Raw genomic sequence first — 12073 nt, 5'->3', positions numbered from 1 at the left:
CCACAAGCGTCTTCTTCTTCCTTTTCCTCTCATGGTCAAATCATTTATCCACCATAAGCACCAATCTCCACCACAAGAACCACAAGAATCAAAACCCACAAGCACGGACTCCGTTGACCCATATGCACCGATCTCCGCCGCCAGTACCGATCCACAAGCATCAAAACCCATTCCCGTCGACCCACAAGTATCGATCTTCGCCGCCAACACCGATTCACAAGCATCTAGACCCATTTCCGTCAACCCACGAACTCTGATCTAGCGCTACCATCATCGATCCACCGATCCACAAGCAACCAACACTAGCATCGATCTGTCTCTCTATTGGTTTGTCTGCGAGGGTATGTTTGTGTATCTCTGTGTTGATTTGTCTATGTGTTTGTGTTTGTGTGTAGGTGTGTTTGTGTGTATCTGAGGAAAAAGACAATGATGAGAGAAGTCAGTTTATTTTGCACAAAAAAAGAGAGAAAAAAAGGCGCAAAACGTGAAATTAATAAAATAATGGTATACACAAGCTATAGTAACCATGCATATATGCACAGTTACTGTAGCAAATGTGTAAATATACATAGTTTTAGAATGACTGATGTAGAATATTTTTGGGGTAAAATGTGTAAAATTTGTTACTTTTTGTATTTTACAAATGTTTACATCTACTGATGTGGATGCTCTTAGAAGGGTTTTGCTAACCTAGTTAGTCACTTTTTCATTTTCTTATAAAAATTTTCTAAAACAAATGATTAATGTATACTCTAAGGGAGCTCACATTAGAATTTGAAAGGCTGTACACTTATTTTTTTTTTTAATTATTTTTATACAAGATAAAAATTATACTATAACCTAATCTAAGGGTCCGTTTGGATACAGCTGAAAACTGAAAACTGAAACTGAAAACTGAAAAACACTGTAGCAAAATAATTTTTAAATATATGAATAGTATCGTGGGACCCATTTTTAATGAAAAAGTTGCTGAAAAATGTATTTTGTGGGACCCATGAACAGTGCATAAAAGCACTGTTCACAACAAAAAAGTCAAAAAGTTACGGCTTGACCAAAAAAAAAAAAAAAAAAAAAATTCTAAAACGTAAACGTGCGTCTGGGAAGTAAAACGCGCTTCCCAAACGCACTCTAAGTGTATATATGTATGAAACTCCCTTCTCAAAACTTAAACTCCAATCTTTTCTCTCTCCATTCTACAAATACTTATACTTATAAAATGACTACCATATCAAGAGTACGTGATAATATACTCGTATTTTTTTCTTAAAGTACTTAACATATAACCAATATTAATTACCAATTGCTTTATACTAGTCTTTATTATACCTACTATCTGATTCAAGGTTTAATTGCAAAAGTCCATTTCATCACAGTTCATCTCCTCGACGTCCACGTCATCATTAACTCTATAGCTTACGTATGAGTTCTTAGCCACAACTTTCCACCTACATTTCCTAGAAAGAGAGAGAGGCAGAACATAAATAAATTTTCTTCCAAAAGAAACTCTGTAGCCAAAACCTAGGCAAGCCTTAACTTTGAAGTCTTTCACTTTTGTTTGTGTCTTTATGACTTACTATTCGTTTCCACCACCGGCAACCTGCTCAACCCAGCTACTCCCTTAACCCTCATACTCCTTTCCAATTCCTCAAGCTTCCCGGTCACTTACCGGTTACCAATCCCTTAAAGCCAAACACAAAAACCACAAAGAGAAAAAGAAAGTAAAAGAAAAAACAAACCCTTTTCTGTTCTTTCTCTCTTATTCAGAAATGGCTCTGCACAAGCTTGGCGCAGCACTCATCGTAGTGTTTGCAGTCACTCTTGTAGCTCTACTCGCCGAGATTTTCTGCGTGCTCCGTCGCCGGAGAAGATTCCGGCGACAAAACCTCGCCGGAAATTCGTTCTACAGCCCCTCCACCAAAGAGCTCCTCTACTTTTTCTGCTGGAAAAACCAGTCTCGCATCGAACCCCAGGGAACCCCTCCTCCTCCTCCTCCTCCTCCTCCTCTTCCTAATGCTTCGCCTCCGCCACAAAGCGATGAAACGACGGAGGCCGATGACGTTTTCAAGTGGCAAGAACTGTACGGGTCGTCGAGGCTCTTGTTCACGATAAAGGAGGAAGATAGAGAAGGTGTGGACTCTGAGAATTGTTCTTCTTCTGAGAAAGCCGTTTCTACAATGAAGGAAAAGCGCGCTGGGGTTGACACAAAGTCGTTTCAAGCTGCGGTGATGATTGAGGTTGTTGATGAGGAAGCAACGACGCCGTTTTCGACTCCTTGTGCTTCGCCACCTTACTACACTCCTTTGGCTTCTCCAGATCGTGGTGAGTCGGACATGGTGCCCTTTGTTAGCATAGTTATGTAAACGGCGACGTTTGAATACTTTTTGGTATACTTTGGCCAATGGAACTTATTGAACAGTTTTGTAAAGTAAATTCAATTCGTAAGTAGAAGAAGAAGAAGAAGAAGAAGAAGAAGGAAAAAAGAAAAAAAAAAAGTTGTGCCTTTTCAGATGTATTCGTAGGCCATAGAAATTAGAAATGGCTTTAATTTCTCATTTCTCTATTGGTTCGTTTCTCTGTTACTGTTGATTACTTGATTTGAATCGTCGCAATACGCCTCGGTAGTCTCTATTAAATTGGATTTTGACTGGTTAATAATTGATAATGAATTTTACTTTTACATGCCGGGCATACATTAATAAAGTGACTAATTTTTAATTTCATTGATATTAATTGCACTAAATTATATTAATGATTACAAAAATAAAAATGCTACGTCCTACGAGCGTGTCACCATCTTTTCTTGTTTGTTTGCTTCCAAATTTATCACCAATTTAATTATAAAAGTTCAAGAAATTGACGTGATAATAATACATGATAATCCGTTCAAATAGATGTTAATAAAGTTGATTGATATGTGATTTATTAACTATTTATTATTGGTTCTCCATTGAAATTTTTTTTTTTGGCTAAACAGGTTCACTACTTCTCAAAAAAAAAAAAAAAATAGTATTGTTTTTATTCTAATTTAATGTGCCGTTTAACGTTGAAACAAATTTCGGAATTTATTATGGAAGAACGTAAGGCATATGGATGAGGTTGATGAATGAATTTAATTTATTTTTTATTTATGAGAGAAAAATGGGTGATTATTATAACTTACCCTCTCGACGTGATTATAAAGGTATTTTCTGTTAAAAATATTAAATTAAGTCATAATTATTGTGATTTTTAATGACTATAGACCTAACGCTAACACCTTGATAGAGCTAGTAATCAGAAACTCATTAATAAAGATATCCAAATTCCTCCTGAAGTACTCGCTCATATTTGAACCAAAAACTGCAAATCTAATTCACGGATCCCAACCAGTAGATCATCTCCTAGGGGCAATTTAATTGAGTAATTATGGATTACTGTACTTAAATTAAATATACTCATATTCAAAAAAAAAAAAATATAGCGGTACATAAATGTTGTCTAAAAATTTGTATTATCCCGTCACATGATTACTGCAGTGTATACACTACTTTTTTTTTTGAGGTGGTGTACTTACTACTTAGCAGTAAGCACCTACTACGATGTGATATTGCCACCGCCCACGTATCTAGAGCTGAACTCCTTCCCTTATCTCTTTCGTTTTTAATGGTGTTTCTGTTGTCACTGTGCCCCTTAAACCAGGGAAAGTAGGGGAACTATACAGTGCAAACATTTATTTCTACTACTGTTTCTCGTACAAAAGCATTGCTGGAAAGCAAAAGTGTGTGAGTAAATTCAATTTACTATCCTTATTAGGGTTAATTTTGTGGGGGAATTTGTTTGGATTAGATCATAGATATTTTGTTTTATTTTTTTTGATATGCATCATAGATATTTTATTGAAATTTAATATGTGGGACTAATTACCGTACAAATCACATCTAGGTTCCTGATTAGTGGACATAAATTTAAATTCGGAGCTTAAATAGAATTCTAATTAAGGGCCAAAATTATTATTATTATTATTACTACTGTGTTATTTAAAAAGATGAAATCACGCGGCAATCTTTTCAGGGCGTAACAAGCACGGTTGAACTGAATGATTGAGACTCTTTTGTCTTTATAGGCCAAGTTTCTTGTTGTCACATCACAAAATGACAATATGCTAGTAATAATATATATATTGGCCACATTAAAATTTGTTTGTGGACTAGCCCTTGAACAGTTCAAGTATTGGATAAGGGTCCAGTAAGAGATGACTATGATCGGCATATTATAGCAAAAATACATGAGTACAAAACTCTTCTTTGTAGAAAAGAAAAATAAAACTAATAAATAACTATTATTGACGGACTTTTTTGGGTCGAATGGCACTGTTTGTGCATCTCAATTGAATGGTCAAATTCTTCTCCAAAAAAAAAAAAAAAAATTTTTGAATGGTCAAATTTTCTTAAAAAAGAAAAGAAAAAGAATGGTCAAAGGTAGCTTTGCGGACCTTATGTCCGATTGTAGGAGAAAGATTGATGACTTTGTTTTGCAACAACTCTCAAGTGTGACAATTCAGTTTTAAGGTTATGTTGACTGAATAATACTATTCAACTATACCAGTAGACACGAATATGGTACATATACAATACGTTTATTAGTTGTGTTAAGATTTCTCAATCGCAACCTGATATGCTTTATTAAACAAATTAACACAACACAACTTGTATGTATATTATATTTAATATATGGGTCGTATTAGGGTTGACACGAAAAATAAGTCATATGGTCCGGTCAACATGTCGGCTGAGTACCAACACGAATAACTTACTAAGTGTTAACAATTTTTATATTTTATAGAATTTATTAGTATACCATTAGATTTCAAATGAAGTCACCAAAAATTAACATGTAATTACAACCATAAATTTATAAATAAAATAAAAAACCGTTTAATCGATGTCCTTCCTTAAAATAAAATTAAAAGACAATTGAAGATTTGTATTTGCATTGAACTCGTTTCTCACTAACTCATGTTGCATTACTGTGATGTTTCTAATGTTGTTTTGCACTTTTACTGTACTATAGAGACTAGTTTTTACTTTTTAGTTTTATGAATTCCATTTTAACAACCCCTCTTTCTCTCTCTCTCTCACAAAGGAACCTATTGAAAAAAATATTCTTGTAGACTAGGGTATTTTGCAATAGGGGTGGTAGGAAAGATCTGCCTTATCCCGTTCTATCCTATTCAGATTTTCTCCACCTGGCGTGATGGGGGTAGAAATGAGATTTGCTCGCCTCAAATGTATATATACATATTTTATTTAATATATATTTTACTTATAAACAGAATCTAATTCTATACATATCCTAGTTATAATGTAAATTTTTATACATATTCTATTACTACTATGTTCCATACACTTGTCTCTACTTCTTTTGTGGTACTCTTGCAATTGCCATTTCACTTTATGTATCATCTTTATCTTATCAAAGCAAGCCATCTTATTAGGACTAATATAACATTTCTAACCCGTTGTGAACATGACTTATCCTGCTATCGGCCTAAGTAGGTTTTTCCTATCACGAAGAGGAGATAGGGCACTTATGATTTAACTTTATCCTATTATCGTCCCTATTTTGTGGAGTACTAAGAAGCCTCCAACACCCTCACCACTTTTGTTTTTCAATATTAAAATTTATTTTATTCATTCGGTCTATACTTTTTCTTTCATATACATGTCTTCTATATTGTGAGGGATATAACACATATATTTTATGAGAAGGAATGAAAGATAATATGCATCTATTAGTTAGTTTAGCGCAAAAAATATGTATTTATTAGCTTAAGATTCGCAGTTGTGCTAAGGCACCGAATTTTTCTCATCCTCCCTTACATAATAATGTCACTTCACCCATGCGACTTGACCGATCAAAACTCAATAACAAATGGGAGGGCATGAAAACCTGCGTGAAGTTTTCTGTTTCCATGGACTTATTGGTAAGATTGATTTGAGCTTAGTACTACTCGGCCTGAAATCTCATCTCATTTATTTTGGTGTCATTTCCAATCTGCTGCTTCATTAATGAATTAATAATCCAGGTGAAAGGTTTAGATTTGTATCGTGTATGCATGGCAGTAAAAGTAATGCATGCAAAGGCGTCAGTAAATCTGCAAGCCGTACGTTGTCGTATTGTCGAAGTATGTGATGCGATGTGATAAATGATTCTGATTCCTGCAAGTTATTATTATAAGATTTGCCATTACAATGAGAAAATAAAAGAAGTTATGACTTAGGGCTTACAATTTTCTTACTCTCTCACCCATGTATCTGCAGTAATGAGCCATTGAATTCCTAATTCTTCGGACTAAACAGAGAAATAATAATACCTCCTTTGTTCATCTGCCTGCACGGCTGCACAGTAAAAACTTGAATACCTCAGTCCTCAAGTACTTTTCTTAAATTTTTTCTTTTTTAATTTTTATAAAAAGTATTAAGTTTCTTAATTAAATTAAAATACATGGATACCAGTGCTATATTTATGGGGAATAATTAAATTTAATTATGTTTCCATAAAAAAAAAAAATTTAATTATGTAATCACTACAAAAAACGCAAGCTTTAGTTGCGTTTTTTTAAGCCGCATTAACAAAAAACGCAGCTATAAAGTGGCTTTGAGTTGCATTTGGTAAAAACGCAACTACACCATTAGACGTATAGCCGCGTTTACTAAACGTGACTATAGATTAGTTCTGTAGCAGTGTTTTTTGATGCTTCAGCTGTGTTTATGTGGGTTGGGCTTAAGCCGTGTTCTAAAAATGTGACTATATACCCATCCTTTTTTTATTAAATATGTCCTAAAGCGGCGTTTAAAAAAATGCGGCCATAGACATCCCTAGAGCTACATTTATGAGAAACACGGCTATATTATTGTCTGTAGCCGCATGTTTTAAGTGCGGCTCTAGGTTGAACATTTTTATTTTATTTTATTTATTTATTTATTTATTCTGAAAAAGGACCTATAGTTGTAGCTATAAATTGTGGCTATAGCCTTCCTACAACTACATTCTCTTAACCACGGCTTAAAGAATGTTTATAGCTGCGTTTTATAAACGCGGCTATAGACTTGGTATAAATTGAGAAAAAAAAAAAAAAAAAAAAAAACCTCACCACCAAACAAACTCAGATTGATCTCTATCAATAATCTCAAACAAACCCTCGTTCTCTATCACTCTCAACACCATGCCGCCGCCACCACCGCCTCTGAGAACCGATCGCCACCGCCGTCATCAAGAACCTCTCCACCCTTTTTCCCTCTCCATCTTCGCTCCACCGCCGAGAACCTCATTCTCATAGCTCTCTCTCTCAACCATCATAGATCAAAACTGTCTCTCTCTATCTGAAAAACCCATTACCTTTCTTTGTCTCGAAATCCCAAAATCAAACAAAATCTCCACCCAAAATTTCCTTGGAAGATAATTTTTGAAAAAGGCGGAACATTTCATTCGATCTTCTGTTGAAGCTGTCATGTTTTGGTTGCAGATTTAAGCTTTACCTGTGGCAAAAACCATTGCCGAGATTACTCTCTCTCTCTCTCTCTCTCTCTCTCTCTCTCTCTCTCTCTCTCTCTCTCTCTCTCTCTCTCTCTCTCATATATGTACATGTATGTATCTATACATTTATGGTTTTCTTGTTCAATGTTTTTGCGTGATTATATTATTGATTATGATTTTAATGCCCAATTTAATGTGTTAATTGTTTTAAGGAAGCTCGTGGATGATTTAGCTGTAATTAGGTTTTGTTGATTTTGAATTCAGATGCTAAATGTGTAATTGAGATTCTAGTGAGAAATTTTCACTTTGTGAGTGATTCGAGTTTATGTGTAAATGCATAGTGAAAATTTACTCGGTGCAACGTTGATTTTTGAAAATGGATATTATGTGCAGTAAATATATAGCATGAAAGAATTATAGCTGCGGCTTAAAGAATGTCTATAGCTGCGTTTTATAAACGCGGCTATAGACTTGGTATAAATTGAAAAAAAAAAAAAAAAACCCTCACCACCAAACAAACTCAGATCGATCTCTATCAATACTCTCAAACAAACCCTCATTCTCTATCACTCTCAACACCACGCCGCCACCACTGCCTCTGAGAACCGATTGCCACCGTCATCGCTGAGAACCTCTCCACCCTTTTCCCCTCTCCATCTTCGCTCCACCACCAAGAACCTCGTTCTCATAGCTCTCTCTCTCAGCCATCATAGGTCAGAACTGTCTCTCTCTATTTGAAAAACCCATTACCTTTCTCTGTCTCGAAATCCCAAAATCAAACGTAATCTCCACCCAAAATTTCCTAGGAAGATAATTTTTGAAAAAGGCGGAACATTTCGTTCAATCTACTGTTGAAGCTGTCGTGTTTTGGTTGCGGATCTGAGCTTTACCTGTGGCAAAATCATTGTCGAGATTACTCTCTCTCTCTCTCTCTCTCACATATATGTACATGTATGTGTCTATACATGTATGGTTTTCTTGTTCAATGCTTTTGTGTGATTATATTATTGATTATAATTTTAATGCCCAATTTAATGTGTTAATTGTTTTAAGGAAGCTCGTGGATGATTTACCTGTAATTAGGTTTTGCTCTCTCTCAAATATGTACATGTATGTATCTATACATGTATGGTTGTCTTGTTCAATTCTTTTGCTTGATTATATTATTGATTATGATTTTAATGCCCAATTTAATGTGTTAATTGTTTTAAGGAAGCTCGTGGATGATTTAGCTGTAATTAGGTTTTGTTGATTTTGAATTCAAATGCTAAATGTGTAATTGAGATTCTAGTGAGAAATTTTCGCTTTGTGAGTGATTCAAGTTCATGACTAAATGCATAGTGAAAATTTACTCGGTGCAATGTTGATTTTTGAAAATGGATATTATGTGTAGTAAATATATAGTGTGAAAGAATTATATTGTTTAGAGGGTAGCCGAGATAATATGATTTCTATAGATGAGTGACTTAACACTTGTATCATTCAACCTTCATACATCAAAATGCTTGCACAAATCCCAATATAGTGATAGCAATCCCACTAGTTTATGGCAGCAAATGCTTGCTTGAAGTAAATCATCAAATGGAGTGGAGGATGGATTCAAAGATGGTTTTGTGCATAAATTTAAGTGAGATAGATGAGCATTGTTGAGATTTCATGGTAAAATATTTGGTGCCAACATATGTAGTTATAGGTTGTAAAGTTTGAGACAAGTGAGAAAGTTGTCTGAGGGTGTTTGTTCATGTGAAATGAGTAGAAGGGGTGGCAAAAAAAAAATTGGGTTCTGATTGGGACAAGTTGTTGCAGCCTTTAGTTTCAAGATAAGAAGCTGCATAGTCAAGAAAGGGAAAAGTGACTTTTCTTGCTGCCTTAATTGTTGCTTTACCTATTAAAATTGAATTTCTTATGCTAGATAATTCCTTTGGCCATATGAGATGAGTTCAAGGAGCATTGGGTTTGTGTAACGTATAAGTATAAGTATAAATAAATATATATATATATATATATATATTTTATTTATTGTACATTCTCTCAATTCTCTCTTTCTTGTTTTAATTTTTTCATCTTCTGTGCCTTTTTTATTTCCCAATTACTGTTAGTGAAGTTGAAGCACCTTTTGAGCTTTAGAAGAGCATTAGCAGTTCTGTAATCGATGATGGGTTGATAAACAAGGCATGTTTGTGCTTAAAACCAGGGCTTCTTCTCTTCAACAGTTTGCTTATCATGTTGCATTTCCTACCATGCCCTTGCTTCTATATGAATTTCCTTGGTTTCTTTTTATATTTTGTTCTAAGAAATATTAGCAAGTCCCATTAAGTTTGATCATGGATTCAAAATCCATTGGGTGCATGAAAGAAATTACCACTAAGGGAAAAAGTGAGAGAGAGAAGAAAAAAAATACATAAAGGCATTCACTTCTTTCTGTGTATTTTTTATTTTTCTAAAAAAAACAAAATTGAAGGAAATTTCACTACTTCTGCTAAGATGTTTGTACCCTTTGTAGAAGTGTTGTTCTTGACTTGTCCTAATAACTCTATCTTCGAAGCTGATCTATTTTGGGAAAAGAATATTTGTGGTCTCATAATATGGTTCTGTGTATATATGTTTGTTTATATCCACGTTTCCTTTGCTATATATCATGTAACAATCTAGAAAAGTGGAGGTTGAAGGCCTTCTGTTATGTTCACATCCCCTAAGCCAATTGGAATGCATGTATAAATCCAACAAAAGCATTAAATGATATGAGATTGATTCTCAATCTACTATTAAAGTTTTAATACAAGTACCCTTGGGTCAAATTTGTAGTTTTTTTTATTATATATATATATATATATATATATATATTATAAAACCTGAACAAAAGAAGAAAAAAACACTTTGTTATCTTTGTTGTGTAGCACCTATCTGGAAAAGAAAAAGTTTGTATTTGGTGTCATTAGTATTAAGGTATTATAGTTTTGTATATTTAATAAAATCTGAGCATAAGAAGGGTCAGATTTGCTTACCTTGATACAAATATGTTTATGTTCATACAAATGGAAATTACGTTTCGTCCTATGCTAGTGATAGGCCAAGAATGTATTGACCCCCTAGTGATGAATTAACCATTTAATTAGCCAAGTTGATCAATTAATCAGATTAACATATAATATGCATGGTAGCACAAACAAATCACTAATTAAACTAAGTATGCAGTGGAAAATAAATTAACAAGATGATTTGTTTATGAATGGGGAAAACCTACATGGCAAAAACCCCATTGAGTGATTTTAAGGTCACCACTCTCGAGAATCCACTATTATCAAAATAAGCGATTACAAGTAAAAGAATTCCAATATCTTATACCAACCTACAGTTGAATCCTTACCCCAATATATAATTGAACTTATTCTGTAGTGACAATATCTCCTTTTCAATGCACGACTCTTAGTACGTGACTAACTAATTGCGCGGATCTCAGTACACGACTAACTAATTGTGCGGATCCCAGTATGCGACTTAATCACCAACTTGAGAAAAATGTTGGCTGCAAAGTTCTTAAGTTCATCCAGACGATGAAAATCAAGAAGCTCCTTGGTTACAAAACTCTATAGTGTACAAACACAACAGCTTCTTCAAGAGAAAGATGAATTAGGGCAAATTCTGTCTTCGGTCACAATTTGCATGAATAAGACTTTGTTCTACACTTGTGCAACTGTGCCACCTTTTTCAGCCCTTAAAATAATCCTTATATATGTTTAGGGTTGTGAGAAAAGAAAACTTAAACATACATTCACGGATTGGATGAAAAACAATCCTAAAAAACCGAACTTCATAAACCTCGATAGATAGCCATCTATCAAGCTAGCTATCAAGCCACGGGTTTCAGCAACTTTTAAACCTCGATAGATGCTAACTATCGAGATAACTGTTGAGTTTTAAAATCCTGCATTTTCTGACTTGATTCTTGGACAAACTTGCATGGCTTTAACACTTGAACTTGAAACTTTATTTCTTGAAACATTAAACACATCCTAGATCTACCCAATTATAAGTAAAGTGCGTTTTGTCAAAGGATTAGTCAATTACATAAAATGTTGACATATGTTCCTGACATTGAATCACATATATCCTAACAGCTAGTAAACACAATTTCCTTTTCATCAATATATCTCTGATCATATTATTTTCTCTCTCTTTTATATATGTGTGTATATATATATATATATATATATATATATATATAGATGGAGAGGTTTTACAAGCCAGTCAACTAGGTTCAACTTGAACGTGATCGGTAGGACAAGGTATCCAATGAGTATATGAAAGAGATAACCTCTAGAAACTATTTCTTATGATAAAGAATTAAAAAAAGGAAAAAGCTATTAAATATTTTACTATTCCATGATGATTATTTAGGAAAAGAGTTTGAAAGAGCACGAGAAGTTTTTGGAAAAGATTAGGTTGCGAGATCTTAAACGGCAAAAGAAAATAGCGGCAACTGGCATTGTGCATGAATGCCCAGAATTTGTAAGAAGCTACACCTTGTTTATGTTTATCATTTCCTGCTGCACCAGTA

General features: G+C 34.2%; 1 protein-coding gene across 1 annotated transcript; it reads left to right on the top strand.

The window, feature by feature from the left end:
- The first annotated feature begins 1511 nt into the window (after positions 1-1511).
- On the top strand, positions 1512-2461 carry LOC115953597 (protein ENL-like). The gene has a single exon (XM_031071332.1). The coding sequence runs from the start codon at positions 1767-1769 to the stop codon at positions 2358-2360; it is 594 nt and encodes a 197-aa protein (XP_030927192.1). The 5' UTR covers positions 1512-1766; the 3' UTR covers positions 2361-2461.
- The last annotated feature ends 9612 nt before the right edge of the window (positions 2462-12073 follow it).

The sequence above is a fragment of the Quercus lobata genome, chromosome 7 (assembly GCF_001633185.2).
Source record: "Quercus lobata isolate SW786 chromosome 7, ValleyOak3.0 Primary Assembly, whole genome shotgun sequence".
NCBI lineage: Eukaryota > Viridiplantae > Streptophyta > Magnoliopsida > Fagales > Fagaceae > Quercus > Quercus lobata.
This window is presented reverse-complemented; position numbering and strand designations above follow the sequence as displayed.

Excerpts from the sequence above, each read along its gene's own strand:
- LOC115953597 (XM_031071332.1), top strand. The coding sequence starts at position 1,767 with ATGGCTCTGCACAAGCTTGGCGCAGCACTCATCGTAGTGTTTGCAGTC.